Source organism: Copadichromis virginalis, linkage group LG23 (genome assembly GCF_057382275.1).
Source record: "Copadichromis virginalis isolate Kocher_CV1m ecotype Utaka linkage group LG23, C_Virginalis_male_GT1.1, whole genome shotgun sequence".
NCBI classification, from domain to species: domain Eukaryota; kingdom Metazoa; phylum Chordata; class Actinopteri; order Cichliformes; family Cichlidae; genus Copadichromis; species Copadichromis virginalis.
Window position 1 is genome coordinate 5,741,448 of NC_140639.1, and position 15,332 is coordinate 5,756,779.

The 15,332-nt window shown below is 36.5% G+C and overlaps 2 protein-coding genes across 2 annotated transcripts; both read right to left on the reverse strand.

Moving 5' to 3' along the window:
• Positions 1-1,530: 1,530 nt before the first annotated feature.
• Positions 1,531-3,216, reverse strand: LOC146680085 (granzyme G-like). The gene is made up of 5 exons (XM_085448270.1): positions 3,131-3,216; positions 2,868-3,027; positions 2,550-2,682; positions 2,173-2,400; positions 1,531-2,077 (listed from the first exon to the last, which is right to left on the reverse strand). Exons 1-5 carry the CDS (start codon positions 3,183-3,185, stop codon positions 1,910-1,912), a joined length of 744 nt encoding a protein of 247 aa, XP_085304396.1. The 5' UTR covers positions 3,186-3,216; the 3' UTR covers positions 1,531-1,909.
• A 2,292-nt stretch (positions 3,217-5,508) lies between these two features.
• On the reverse strand, positions 5,509-15,066 carry LOC146680086 (granzyme B-like). The gene is made up of 6 exons (XM_085448263.1): positions 15,006-15,066; positions 7,138-7,359; positions 6,855-7,014; positions 6,456-6,588; positions 6,043-6,270; positions 5,509-5,952 (listed from the first exon to the last, which is right to left on the reverse strand). Exons 2-6 carry the CDS (start codon positions 7,310-7,312, stop codon positions 5,785-5,787), a joined length of 864 nt encoding a protein of 287 aa, XP_085304389.1. The 5' UTR covers positions 7,313-7,359; positions 15,006-15,066; the 3' UTR covers positions 5,509-5,784.
• Between the last annotated feature and the right edge of the window lie 266 nt (positions 15,067-15,332).

Consider the following 15,332-nt stretch of genomic DNA (forward strand, 5'->3'; position numbering starts at 1 on the left):
TTTATTAATTTAGTAATAAGAAGACAATTAAACTGGGGAGAAATGTATCATTGATTCATCTATTTATAGATTTATTTTGGGCCACCTTTGCTTTAGTACCTTCTTCTTCGTACTATATGCTTAAGGTGTTTCACATTTATTTTGGTGCACCAGTGTAGGATTTTAGCTGTAGCTTGTTTGTTTATATTTTCTGCATCTCAGTATTGCTTGGCTACATGCAAAGATGTGTTAAATAGGATCTTTAGATTAATGTCAGAGACAATTTCCTCTGCTTCAGTTGTAAAAAACAAAAAACAAAAACAGAATGTAGTTTCTGATAACCTATCACTTAAAAAAAATTCTTATGGTCTGTTTAAACAAACCAAGAGAACCAACAATCAGCCTAAACCCCTAACTATAAAACCACTGCTGGGTGAAATGAACTACACTGATTATCCTTTTGTTAATTAATGTTCTGCTCTGTTTCTGTCTTTGGAAACTTTGAGGTGTACCACCCTCTTAAACATTGTTAGAGACTGCTAAAATAAAAATACTCCCAAGCCTTGAAGTCGACTGATTCGCTTTAAGAGTAACTATTTCTTTTAATAAAGTCTCTCTCGTTAACACCTTGGATCTAACAAAGGATTCCACTAACTGTGGGATTCTCACAACATTTTGGGTTCTTCCTGCGTGAATGCTCCCTCCCAACTTCCTGAATAAAGTGTGAAGCAGACATGCTAAAAACCCAGTGGCACCAAAGCAACAATGTGACCAATACATAAATAAAATAAATTCCAATACAGAGTCAATTGTAAAGAGACTTCCACATTTGTTTTGTGATGGGGATAGAATTAATGTCTGTGAAGGTTCTCAGTCATCCAGGTCATTGTAGTCCAAGGAGCTTGGAAAGAAAAGCGTCTGGACTTCTTTAAGTTGCTTGAAGACATTTCACCTCTCATCGGAGAAGCTTCTTCAGTTCTAGGGTCAAATGGTGGAGAGTCCCAGAGTTAAACCCCGTGGGAGTAACCCCCTGAGAGGGACAATGGACCCCCTAGGGCAGCGGTCCCCTCGGACCGGTACCAGTCCGTGAGTCGTTTGGTACCAGGTCGCGAGAGTTGAGGCTCAGGTGTGAAATGTATAGTTTTCAGGGTTTTTATCTGTTTTCAGTGTTATTTTGTTATCGTTTTTATCGTTAACTCTGTTTTCCTGGGTCTTTTCACGTGTGTTATGAATAAATCTTCTTTTTTTCGGTACCGGTACTAGTTTTATTTTGTTGTATTTATCCGCGACACCTTAAAGGCCGGTCCGTGAAAATATTGTCGGGCATAAACCGGTCCGTGGCGCAAAAAAGGTTGGGGACCGCTGCCCTAGGGGGTCTTTTCTTTCCAAGATAGAATTAATGAAATTCTACTGGTTTCAAGTCTTCCAAAACTGAATAAGTTTGAAGCTTGCAAGTAGAAAGACAGTTGCAACTCTGAATTCAAGATAAGGGCACTATTTTTCACAGGGAGGAAATGCTGTCTTTTTATTTGAAAGAACTGCACACATATAACGAGAGACAGTCAGAATTTATTATTTGAAAAAATATGGCACATATAACAAATTTAAATGTAATCAAATACACTATCAAATGTCAGTTGAAATTACACCTTATGCACTGCTACAGTTTAATTTTAGATTTAGGGTTATATTTAATCTGTGTGGAATGAACGAGTTGTTGCAAATACAAATTTAGAAATTCCTTTTAGAACCTTATAAAAAACCTTGACACTCTCATTTCTTCTGACAAAGCTTTTGCTGTGGAGACATCAAAGTTAGATCTGTACAAAGCCTGCAAGCCCAAACTTAGCATTAGCATTGCAGTGATCAATTTTCAAACACAAACAGCAAAAGCAAAAGATGAAATTTAAACAACCTGCCTTCATAAGCATTACACCTTTATCATGGCATTTCCAATGGTTGAAAATATCCAGTTTCTAGAGTCAGGAATCTTCGAGTATCTATAGATATCTGAGCCACCTGAGTGTGGTCTGACTGCACTGGAGACCACCCCAAATGCCTTTCCATCTTCACACACCAATGGACCACCAGAGTCTCCCTGAAAGTATATACACACCCGATGCTTAAAGTGAATAGTGAAGTTATTACCATAAAGTTTGATTGTCCACATGATATTTAAAGAAATGTATGTACCTCAGCTGGACCTGTGTCTCCCTGAGAGCAGTAGAAGTTTTCCATAGTACATTCTTTATTGTCAATCAGTGTAACACTGATTTCCATGAGTGTGGGAGACATATATTTAGCATTTTTGTCTGTTCGCCCCCAGCCAGAGAGTATACAAGATTTTGGCAAAGTACCATTATCACGACTTGCCAGGGGAATAGGTTTCACATTTTCGTTGAAGTTTGCCTTGGTGCTCAACTTAAGGAAAAAAACAGATATCAAAATGTGATTTTTTTTTTACAGCATTTTGTAATACAAATGAATGAAGTAAATTAAAAAAAGATATTGTAATAAAAGAAAAATGCAAATGGAAAACAAATATATTTTCTGTGTGATGACATTCTTACCTTTAGAAGCATTACATCATTCACAAAGGAAATTGGGTTGAACTGTTCATGTGGAAATGTTTCTTCCACAGATATGCGTTGTGTTTCTTTACTTGAACGAACATTGTGAAGTCCGACTACGACTATGTAAGACCTGAAATGGTAAAAAACAATTGAATAGCCACAATTGCTGATATCGTGGTACATATAGATACGATTTATTTACAAATTTACAAATGTTTTTGCGTGAGCCTTAATTTTATTATGGATAAGAATTTATGTCAGGGTCTCCATGAACTAGTTTTTGGCCTCATAATTAAATACATTTATGAAACTCACTTGGCGTGACAGTGGGCAGCAGTCATCACAAAATCCTCATTCAGGAGGAAGCCACCGCAGTACTTTTTTTGACCATCTGACATGTTCCTCTCCAAAAGCACCATGTATGGCCTGCTATGTGGCACAGCCTCATGGCCTCCAGTGATCTTCCCCAAGTAAACTGGGAGACAAAAAGAAAAATACTCAGTTAAATAGATCCATCATGATGCATTGTCTGTCAAATGCTATAAAATGCAAGCCACACAAAAAAAAAACCCACCTACCTTGTTCTTCAAGAGTCAGCACAAGCACGAGTAAGGCCAGGAAGTGGACAGACATGGTGAGGTCACAATTCTACTGAGTTTCTAAAGAGCAGTGGCATCAGTCACAGTCAGTTTCTGTCTTTAAATGCTTCTTCATATCAGTTAGAGCAGGAAGTTGTTGTTGGGTTTTTTTTTGAGTAGTTTGCACAAGCAAATGATTTAGCTTTAAACCAGAAATGTTCAAAACCTCCAGAAAGCTGTATTTTCAGAAGTCAACAAATGAATTTTTATACAAAGTGTAATTTTATAGCTAAGTAGTGTATTTGTCATATTCTATGTAAACATGTGTTTTGCATAGTTAGTTTATAAAGTGTTCGTATCTTTACAGCAGGAAACTATGACTGTGGTAAAAATGTGTGGCCACAGATATAAAACACAGAGAGACGAGATTCTTAAGTAGTAATTTCTTACTATATTTTACAGATTTTGCAAAAGTCATGACTTTTAATCAGTAAGTTATTCCTCCACCTGTTCACTTTTTATGCAAAAAAAGAAATTCTCATATCAGTAAAGAGAGGTCATTTGGAAAAACTGGACTGAATATTATTTATTGAGATGATCGTCAGCAGGGTTGCAAATGTGTGTAGTATTCTGATGTCCTCTTTGGATTACCTTCTTACATTTTCATCTTTTGCACTAGGAGTTGAAAGTGGAGAGGACAACACGGGTGCTGCACCACGAGCTGGGGATTAAAGTTTGAGGTTTTCACGTCATCACCACAGGAAGCCACTGTGTGAAGATTGTGGACTAAACTGTTGCAACTTCCATTCACTTTAGATAACTTCACTATTTCATCTAAAAAGTAGACCTGCATTTGAGTTCGACAGCTAGGCAGCTAATATGCATATTCAATACCACCTTTATTTATAAAGCACTTTAAAATAAACCAGGGTTCACAAAGTGCTGTACGTATAAAAATAGAATAAACAGAAAATAAAATCAAACGTGGTAAAAAAAAAAAAAATTGAAAATAGAAAAATAGAGTCAACTTCTCAAAATGTGTCAAAGGCTTTACTAAATAAATATGTTTTAAGAAGAGTCTTAAACTCAGAAAGAGAAGAAGTCTGCCTAATCTGTAAGGGCAGATCATTCCACAACTTTGAAGCAGCTACAGGGAAAGCACGGTCACCTCTAAATTTATGCTTGGTTTTTGGCAACTTAAGGAGCTGCTTGGTGGCAGATCTAAGGGAGCAGGTAAACATGGCTGTACTAGCTAAGAAAATACAAGCACTTTGGTGATACTGCCATGGAAAACCTCCCTTTTAACAGGATGAAACCTGTGGCAGAACCAGGCTCAGGGAGGGCCCGACCGTTTGGGGGTGATGAGAGGATGACAAGACAAAGACACACTATTGAAGAGAGCCAGAGATTAACTAATAATTAGATGCAAAGAGGTGTGTACACACAGTGAGTGAAAAAACAATGTTGAGTGAAGAAGAAACACTCAGTGCATCACGGGTCACATCCCAAGCAGCCTAATGTGTGCAAATACATTTAAAAAAAATAAACGATGTCTATGCAACTTTTGAATTTAGGATATGAACTAGTTAAATGGTTATCATAATTTATTCTATACCAAAACTAAAACTCAAAATACAGTGTGATACAGATAATACGATATGGTTTTGATATTTTTAATACAAATGCCTTTTGTTATGTGTTCCATACCATATTAGGCCTGATTTAAGCCTTATATTTAAGCATTATATCAGGCCTAAAATATGTGTAGTTTGGATCATTACTGTTACAGGTGATGTATAACTGCTGACCAACAAAAGGGTTATTCTGTCCTAACATTAGCAATTTAATAATTTAGACAACTTTTGTCTTGTTGGTTTATAATATTTTAATACATTTCCTATACGGTTGTCTGTGTGAATTAAAAAAAACAAAAGAAAATCATGTTCAGTGTTGCATTTCCTTACTTACAAAGTATTCAAAGACACTTCAGTTCTACTACACAAAAAATAAATCTAATGGAATTATTTTAATTTACTTTAACGAGCTCTGGAGTGGTAATAAATTACTTTATTTGATAACTGAATGTATTTAATGACAAAATGATGTTAGTTTTTATTGGAAATGGCACCATATGCTCTCAGTGTCACTTGTCCACTTTGTCAGTTACTTATAAAATAACGTTATTGGTCTTGCATAGTCAATTAGTTTTAAAACCCATAAATGAAAAGGCCTTTATAACTCTGAATTTAAGAAATGAGCGGTGAGACTGTAATGTAATAGTACCTGTTTTACACAAGGAGGCAGTGTTGTCATTTTATTTGAATTAATTAAATTTAAAAAAAAAAAAATAAAAAAAAAGATTACACCACACACACATGCCGAGAGAATGCCAGAATTTAATGTTTAATGGTATTTGAAAAAAAATTTAGATTTCAAGTCATGATTAATCTGTGTGCAAATATAACTTTTTGGAAATGCAAATGTAACTTTTTTTCCCCTTTTTTTTCCTGCAGTTATATTAAAATAAACTCTATTCTATCTAAATCCCTGCAAAGCCAACAAAACCATACTCACATTAGCATTGCAATGATCAGTTTTTGATCACAAACAGTGAAACCAAATTTTGTGGTTTAAACAACCTGCTTTCATAAGCATTACACCTTTATCATGGCATTTCCAATGGTTGAAAATATCCAGTTTCTAGAGTCAGGAATCTTCGAGTATCTATAGATATCTGAGCCACCTGAGTGTGGTGTGACTGCACTGGACACCACCCCAAATGCCTTTCCATCTTCACACACCAATGGACCACCAGAGTCTCCCTGAAAGTATATACACACCCGATGCTTAAAGTGAATAGTGAAGTTATTACCATAGAGTTTGATTGTCCATAATTAAAGAAATGTATGTACCTCAGCTGGACCTGTGTCTCCCTGAGAGCAGTAGAAGTTTTCTATAGCACATTCTTTATTGTCAATCAGTGTAACACTGATTTCCATGAGCTTGGGAGACATATATTTACCATTTTTGTCTGTTCGCCCCCAGCCAGAGAGTATACAAGATTTTGGCAAAATACCATTATCACGGCCTGCCAGAGGAATAGGTTTCACATTCTCATTGAAGTTTGCCTTGGTGCTCAACTTTAAAAAAGAGAAAGATATATACATGAAAATTAAAATATGGGATTTTTGTTGTTTTCTTTCAGTGCAGATTTACTAAAACAACATTTTCAATATAATTACACAATGTGGTAAATATGTGTTTTCATAAACAAACAATGCTAATAGTAAATAAATATGAATTTTCTGTGTGATGATATTCTTACCTTCAAAAGCATTACATCATTCACAAGGGAAGTTGCATTGAAGTGTTTATGTGGAAATGCTTGTTCTACAGATATGCGTTGTATTTCACTGTTTGAATTCACATTGTGAGCTCCTAGTAAGACTGTGTAAGACCTGAAATAAAAAATATATATATATGTGAAAATATAATTTATGAATGAAATGATGACTGTTTCTGTCAGGGTATTATATTCAGAAAACAAACATTACTAATCACTGTTGTTGACATTATCATATCATTATCACGCATCGATATTACTTATTAAGGTGTTTTGAAATTTTAATGCGTCTTCTTAGCTTTATTATGGATAAAAATTCTGTCAGGGACGCAGACTTTGGTGTCATCTCAGTTGATAGGTAAGTACATGTCTTGAACTCACTTAGCGTGACAGTGGGCAGCAGTCATCACAAAATCCTCATTCAGAAGGAAGCCACCGCAGTGCTTTTTTTGACCATCTGACATGTTTATCTCCAAAAGCACCATGTATGGCCTGCTATGTGGCACAGCCTCATGTCCTCCAATGATCTTCCCCGAGTAAACTGGGAGACGAAAAGAAGAAATACCCAGGTAAATAGATTCATCGTCAAGCATTGTCTGTAAAATGCAAGCCCTCATGTCTGTAATAGTCCACATAAAAAAAATAAATTATAAACAACACATACCTTGATCATCAAGAGTCATCACAAGGATGAGTATAGCCAGTATACAGTGGACAGACATGGTGAGGTGACAGTTCAGCTTAGTTACTGAAGAGCAGTGGCACAGATCATTCATAGTTTCTGTCTTTAAATACTTCCTTGTATCAGTGAGAGGAGGACGTATCTGAGTAATTTGCATATGCAAATAATGTGGGTTTGAACCATGCCGTTTAACATCTCAAGAACCTGAGAAAAGTTGCATTTTCATAAAAGAACAGATGAGTTTTTGTACAATGTGTAATTCAATAATTAATGTAGATGTATTGTGTCATATTGATGTATGTCTTTATTTTGTAGCTTTTTCAAGTCAAGACTATTATTAACTTTCTGTTACAAATAATTTCACCCGAGTTCTCATTTCCATAAACATGAATTCAAGAAAATCACCTCATAAGTACATATGTGACCACAGGTTAACTTGTAATTGAGTTAAATGGAGCTTGTATATGAATAACATCAGTGGTAATAATTTAGCCACGGATGCCTCTGTGGTAATACCCAAAGCAGTGAAGATCTCTATTCACATTTTATATTCAGTGCCATGCCTATCTCAGAGGAGCCTCAGTTTCGGTCGCGCAACCTCAAAAGTGACATTATTCTGATGTTATCATGTCATAAGAAAGTGGATAAAAATAGGATTTGTTTGAAAGCGTGGTCCGTGGAACTTGAACTGAAATGTGACCCTTGAGCTACCAGAAGAAGGAACAAGTCAGTAGCATAGCATGCAAGAGGAAAGGAGATCAGCTAGCAGACGTAAGCCAGCACAGTGAAGAAAGATTTTTTTGTATGCCACAATTTGTAAGATAAATGTATGTGTTATATATGTAAAATGCAATTTGTGTGTCTATTTATAACATGTGGGTTTAACAGATACAGAAAATGCACTCAGTGCTTCAAGTAAAGGATTCAGTATCAAGCATCAGAATAAACTTCAGCAACAAACAGATTAAAGATTAGAAAAGATTAAAACAGCAATAATTATAACTACTTTCTTTTTCACAGTGTAGTCAAGCCTAAAAGTATGCAGCTTACTGACCACATTGTGTCTGTTACATCACTTCCTCAGTCTAGACTCAAGTATGTCTGTCTTATATCTTGGCCATAAATGTTATTGTCATTGTTTTGAATGATGCACAAAAAGGTTTTAATGTGTTGGACAAAAAGAGAAGATGTGGAAAGATGAGAAGGAAACGAGTGAACAAGTTTTGGGACGTGAGCTCCTGGAGTCCAGGGCAGTAATGGGAATCACAGGAGGAGATGCGAAGAGGAACTTGCTTGCTAGAACAGGGCCTTTACCGTTAGCCCGTCACTTTTATGAGGACCACGGGGCTGAGAGGACTGGCTGGTTTAGTCATTGGACATAGCAGCAAGGAAAGAGGGAATGTAATAGCAACCATCAATCAAAGTGCAAATTACATGTTTATTAAGAAGAAAGGAAAGGGACAACAATAAAATGAACAGACAGGGAAACAGACATTGCTAGAACAGTCAAAATAGATCAAACTGTGGATTTATCTGAAATCGCATATGAGAACAGAAGTTTATGGCCTGAGACACATACCAGTGTGACACTGACTCGACTCATTCATTCCATTAACTTTCTCATGTTTGTGCTTACATATTAATCTTTCTTTAGTTAAATTTAGACGCATGTTACACTTTATTACAAAAAAAAGTCTCTTTTCTTCAAGGTGGCTCCATCACCATCACCTCACAGCAAGAAGTGTTGGCCTCACATTTATGTTTAGAGTTTGCACTAGCCTGTCTGACATCCACAGTCCAAAGAAATCATAACAACTGGGAACAAGAAGAGGGATGGACGGACAAATGGACAGCTTGAGATTTGTTCAGCGACATGCAAATGAAGCTGGTAGCTTGCTATCCAAATAAAGACAGCAGTTTTATAGTTTAATGAGAATATGTCTTAGCCAGTGAGGTGGAAAGGTGCCAAAAATAAGCACATTCCTGGTAAAACATGCACACTTGACTAAACTACTTGGAATTATGTGTCACTGGCCCTTAAACAAATAAGTCACAGGCTTTACAACATACTTTTGTGTGCAATATTTTGTGGATTTATTTATTTACTATTTTTACGTCTTTATAAATTAAACCATGTGAATTCTGAATAACTTCCGTTGTTTCTTGTCATTAAAGAACAACAACAAAAAAGCAAAGAAAAGATTTGAGTTTTGTGCTCTTAGGTTCTAGTTCTGGCTGCTTTGAAACGATAGACTACTAACGGTGGTGAGGGTTTAGAAAGTGTGTTTTCTCACGTCCACACCCTCACAGACAATAGATAAGCACAATGCAAAACAACACTTGAAGACAGCTTGACATCTGTGTAGGTTCTTGAAGACGTTTTACCTCGCATCTGAGAGCCGGATGGCCTAGATGACAAAGAACCTACACAGCCCAGTCTAACAATGGAAAGGACACCCACAATTTGCTCAACTAATTTTGAACTACTAGATTGTTTTTGATATTTAATGGCACAGAGTGAGGCATCAGAAAAAGGACTGAAGTTTCATTACCATAACAGAAGAGTTTTAATCTCTATATTCGCACATAAATTAGTTTTCTAACAGCCCATTTGACCTAGTCTACATTGCTAGTCATTTTGAAGTCTTTATGTTGACACTCATTTTTAATCTCAAACAACAGAACAAATGAGTCACATGTAGAAGTGGTTACTCTGCTTAAGATGCAATCTGTAGTGCAAGTTTCCTTTCTCGTGATGAAGAGATAAGATATAGAACTGCATTTTCCTATTTGCTAATGCTAAACTGAAGAGGCCTTACTGCAAACTGCTTAATTACACAGGTCTTTGTAATTAATACAATTTTAGGATAATTATGTGAATTATGAAAATAAATATTAAATGTGTTTTAAATTTGATGTCTAGTGGTGGTCTACGTCAGGTTGTGGCATTGCAAAGAATCAGCTTGCTACGAAAGTCTTGTAAAGGTTTCTGACGAGAGCATCAGCTGTTGGTTTTGAGCCTGCATGAATGATTTTGAATGAAAGTCACATACTCATTTTAATGTGTTCTGAGCTTTTGCAGAGTTTTTGCAGATGGAAAACTAATGCTACACAAATAGACAGCTTGCGGGTAAGGCCTAGGGAGAATGTGAAAGAAGAGTGAGAATAAAAAGCATTCTCAGGTGCACATATAGTTTATATAAAGCATTTTTTTGTCCGAGTCAGACTGTGCTCACTTTGACTTTGACATGTTCTCTTTAAGTTAACTTTAACAAAAAATAGAAAAATCACAAAGAAGTAAAGTGATTTTTTCCAAAGGTGAATACACTTTTAGCTGATTGGCACACAAGTCACTGCAAGCCATTTCCCCCTTTTCTTAATGTAATTGCTTTAGTGCTGTTAGTCACAGAGAGATCTACACAAACCATAATTCATGTGCTTTCCATATGACAGCACATTAAAAAGGAAAGCCCTGAAAATGACTTTTGAGATAAGAGAAAGACTTAAGCATGTCAGTGCAGAATAAATATTTATATATAATGAGCACATATGATGGTACTGCAGTGAAACACAAGAAAATATGTTTTTCCTATCACACTACAATCTCAGTGGCAAGCTAAGGACTTTTATGTGCACAGCCTTTGAAATGAAATCATGTGTTTGTGTGTGTGCTGGACACATTAGATATAAATATATATATATAAGAAAGTTCACTTTCCCACCGCAGACTATCATTCTCTGATGCAAACTTTGGCTTGCATGTGTCATCTAACAGTCAGTCTTACCGCACTGACCAAAGCTTCGGGAGATATTAGATCCTATGATTCAGACATATGATCTTCTGCCGATTTACCTCGCTTCTGCTTGTTTAACAGCTCATAAAGAATGAGCTGTAATTCTCAGGCATCAGCTCCTGAGCACATTTGGTGCTTCTTTGCTCTATTGCTATAAGGCTATGCTTTGTTGGACTGTTTTTTGGGGGGGTCTCAGTTACCCACAAGTAAGATCACACTTAGTTACTGTGGATGTAGAAGGACTAAAAGTACGCAGTGAAAGCATGACGAGACAGAATATATGTAATTGTTGACTGATTACCTAAAAAACATGCGTGCACACAATCACAAACACACACACGCATACAGACACACAGGTGTCTCGTGCTAAAAACGAGCCTCTATTCGAATAACACAGCCCACAAAAAAGAGTGAGCAAAGAGACGAAGCATTTAACTGAGCCTTGAATGCATAAATTATGTCAGCTCCATCGTGTTTTTCTGTTCTTCTTGGACCATTTCGATCTGAAAAACATATGCTGTCTATCCGCTCTCGACATGGAATTCATATTTAGATGTATCAGATTTAAACCAGTATAACGAGAAGATGGGAATTCCAACAAAACAGTTGAGCCACTTTTTTTTTTTTTGCAAGAAAAGTGATACTGGGAACTAAAAGCTTCCAAGTCTTAAGTTGTGCTATTTATCAGGCATTTCAAGAGAACCTGTCAAAAGCGAGGAGGTGTAAACCACATTGTAATTACTGAACATGTTCTCATGGGTAGGATGACCTCTTTATCTAGTCACATGTTCTTAGATAAAGCATGTCAAGTAGAGAAGGTATTCCTCTTATACTTGGATAGATCAGACTTTCTGTTCTCACACACAAAAGCAGTCATATATCAAGCTAGTTAATGTTACCTATATATTGCATTAAAACAGAGCTGCTTTTTAACTTAAACACACTCCAGAAAAAGTGTATTTTGGTGAGTGTTACTTCACTTCGATGTTTGGCCTTCACAGTACAGAATGAATTAGAAAAGTCAAATAATTTACTCTTTAAAGTTCTTTAAAGTTCTTTGACGTAATTCCAACCAAGTTTGACTAACCGAACTCATTGAAAAGTAGATGAATAGTTCCATAAACACTTCTGTGTTTGGATTTGGGGTTTTTAGACAGATTCAAAAAAGAACACTACCTATTCCTCTTCTTAGGCTTCCTTGGAGATTTGTGCGTGCTATTAACATCGCTTTAAAAAAGACAAAAGAAAAGTTTTTCATCAGCGAAGACACTTTTTGATTTAACTATTTACATAATTTAAAATCTGACTGAAATGTAAAATGTCTCTGGGTACCAACACATACAACAGAGAGATCTACACAAACCATAGTTTATAACCTTCTGCGCTGTCTCTCAGACACATATGCATGCATGCATGCATGCATGCACAGAATACGTTTGCAGAGCACAGTATCTCCCCATCAGTCCATCTGTCTGAGCACACAGATCTGGTGATCTGAATAGAGTGTACACCTCTAAAAGAGGTGCATGTCGGTCAGAAAGCGTGGAAACATAAACACACCAGTGAAAGAGTGTTGTCTAGGCTTTCACGGTGGTGCAAAAAAGGTCTAAAAGTAGCTACCATAAGACTAATACATCAGCCCTCTTCAAAGAGGGCAAAGTAAGGGTCAGATGTAATTAATAGGAATGGAAAGCTGATATTTAGATTTTCCTGTTACCCCCGTTATGGCTGTGTGAAATGATCGAAGTGCCAGATGTTGGAAGTTAGGACTGGTTTGGTCTGACAATGTCACACTGGGTCATGATCTGCTGTGTTTAGACTGCTGAGTTCAGGATTCACCTTTATTTTTGTGAAGGCTCATTTGCAGAGTTTCTCTCTATTTTCCATTTATCAATTCTTTTAATAGAAATTTTGAAGTTCAAATGGGAAAAGTCGTTCTTACCATACAGGCAGATTCATAGAAAACCTCTTAGATTTTTAGCTTTGTCCTCTGACCACTGTTATCCCTTCTCTATAGTCTTTTTAAGATCTGTTTTCCATTCTACTTCTGATTCCATGTGTTTTGTCCGTGTGTGTCCTCACAATGACATTTTTCTAGAAGGTTTGGTTTAAGGTGCTGTAAGTTTGATTGTGCTGTTTTATGTTTATCTGTTTTATATTATTGTGAAGCAGAAGTTTTTTTCCTGTGAAAAGTGCTATATAAATCAATAAAGTAAAGTAAGGTTAGGTTACATTTAGATTTAAGATAGTTACAGTAAAATAAGCCACAGTGGCTAAAACATGGTTTTAGATCAGGGAAACAGATTGAAGTTAGCGTTACGTTATTTCAAAAGGGGCAATTGACATGTGTTTAATTTCTTCTGTGAAAATATGAGGCCAAAATCCTTGAATTCTTCCTCTGCTCCCAACATCATCTACTAATTTTGTTTTGCAATGTGGGGATTTCATAAAACTATTCTTAAAGAAAGACTACTGTCACCTTTTTCTGCATAGCAGGAATACCTGCACTGTGAATGTCTTTTATCAGGGCCAGGTTTCTCTTTGCCCGATTCCCCAGATTCCATTTTTACACAGGAAGCCTTGAGTAGATTGCTCCCACAGAGGATAAATGAAACTGGTATTCTGAGTATTTGGCATTCAGTATTCAGCTGCGAGAATAAAATGTCAGTATCTGCAGGCATTTGAATTAATGGTGGACACAGAGGACATGGATAAAGAGGATGAGAGTGAGAACAATAGAGTGTGTATCTGTAGAGTGGTCTGCCCCGAGGTGGAAGAAGAAGCAGACAGTCTGTGTTTATCATTAAATGAAAATTTGCAATGGAGAAAACAGATGAGCACTTCTTATCTGACTATTCCTGACAGCTGTGATCAGACACAAGAGGTGCACGAGTGTGTTTTTATGTGCATTTGTGCCCGAACGAGTCTTTGCGTCTCCTTTTTTGTGTTTTTCAGAAAGAAATGGTGACACAATTTGTTTTCACTCCTGGACCACCCACACTACTACCAAAGCGCTCTGCTCTGATTTCTCTATGATTTGCATTTGACTGAACTGAGCTGGTAATGCTATAAAAGCCTCTCAACACTGTAATCTCAAGATGAAAACTGCAACACAACGGTCATTTAAGTGATCTTTTATTAATTTCCATGAATTCAAAACTTTCTTTTGCTGTTTTGTTGTGCTGTATTACAGCAGACCTGGCATTACACCGTTTCTTTATGATTTAGTGTGACATCACTGGCTCGGTTACTCACTTAATAGCTTTAATATATCAATGTCACACCTGCTGTTTACTGACCTAGCTGTGACTCCATTTGGCTAAGTAGATCAAACCTATTTAGAATAATAGTTCAACAAGAAATGAGAAAAGAGAGAGAGATAAACATCAGAAAGTATGAGGAAGACTGATGAAGTATTAAAAAAAACCTGTGGAAAATTTCACCTTTGTGGGATTGTTTATAGGACTGTTGATGGTCTAGAGGCTGTCAGGAAAATGGGTCAGAGGGAAAGACAAGTATCCATACTTTACTTGTCATACATCATTTGACTACACTTAGACCTATCATGACATGAAAGGAGCCACATGACATACTGTTTAGAGCACAAGTTCAGACACATATTATTACAGCGTGTTTCACGTTGTACTTCTTAGGTTTCATTTCTTTTAACAATTCCTCGTTTGCCACAATGACTCATATCCTATATGTCTGCCTCTTAACAGTGTAGTATTCTTTTCAAGGTCTCAGAATTTTCATATTACAGGCCACTCATAATCTCGTACAACAGATTGCACAATAAAGCATGAGGATGAATGCAAAAGCAATTATAGAAGAATTTAAAATGCTCTGACCTCCTTTCAAAACATTTGTTTTTGAAGTTTGAAGATATCGCTAAATACATTCACCACCTTCTTTATTAAGTAAACTTTGTTGGTACTGGGTCAGAACCCTTTTTGCCTTCAGAACTGCTATAATTCTTCATGTCACAGATTCAATGAAATCCTGAAAACATTCATTACATTCATTCAAATTATAGCTTAATTTTCCTGATCTTACCTAACAGGAGTGGCACCAGGTTTGATCCTCCATTTGCTTCAAACATGTCATGCATTCAGAGATGCTCTTCTGCATACTTTGGTTGTAACAAGCAGCAATTTGTGTCACTGTTGCCTTCTTATCAGCTCAAAACAGCCTTGCCATTCTCCTCTGTACTGGTATTTTAACCCACAAAGCTGTTGGTTACTGGAAATCTTTTTTGAACCATTTCCTTTGAATTTTGGATGTGGTTCTGTTGGAAATTTCTAAAATACTCAGACTGGTCCATGTGGCACCAACAACCATACCACATTCAAAGTCACCTAAATCACTAATCACTGATACTTA

Coding starts and splice junctions, on each gene's coding strand:
- LOC146680086 (XM_085448263.1), bottom strand. CDS start 7,312: ATGCAAATTACTCAGATACGTCCTCCTCTCACTGATACAAGGAAGTAT. Junction 6,589..6,854: donor GCTGCCCACTGTCACGCTAA/GTGAGTTCAAGA, acceptor TTTTTATTTCAG/GTCTTACACAGTCTTACTAG. Junction 6,271..6,455: donor ATGATGTAATGCTTTTGAAG/GTAAGAATATCA, acceptor TCTTTTTTAAAG/TTGAGCACCAAGGCAAACTT.
- LOC146680085 (XM_085448270.1), bottom strand. CDS start 3,185: ATGTCTGTCCACTTCCTGGCCTTACTCGTGCTTGTGCTGACTCTTGAA. Junction 2,683..2,867: donor GCTGCCCACTGTCACGCCAA/GTGAGTTTCATA, acceptor TTACCATTTCAG/GTCTTACATAGTCGTAGTCG. Junction 2,078..2,172: donor GAGACACAGGTCCAGCTGAG/GTACATACATTT, acceptor ATATACTTTCAG/GGAGACTCTGGTGGTCCATT.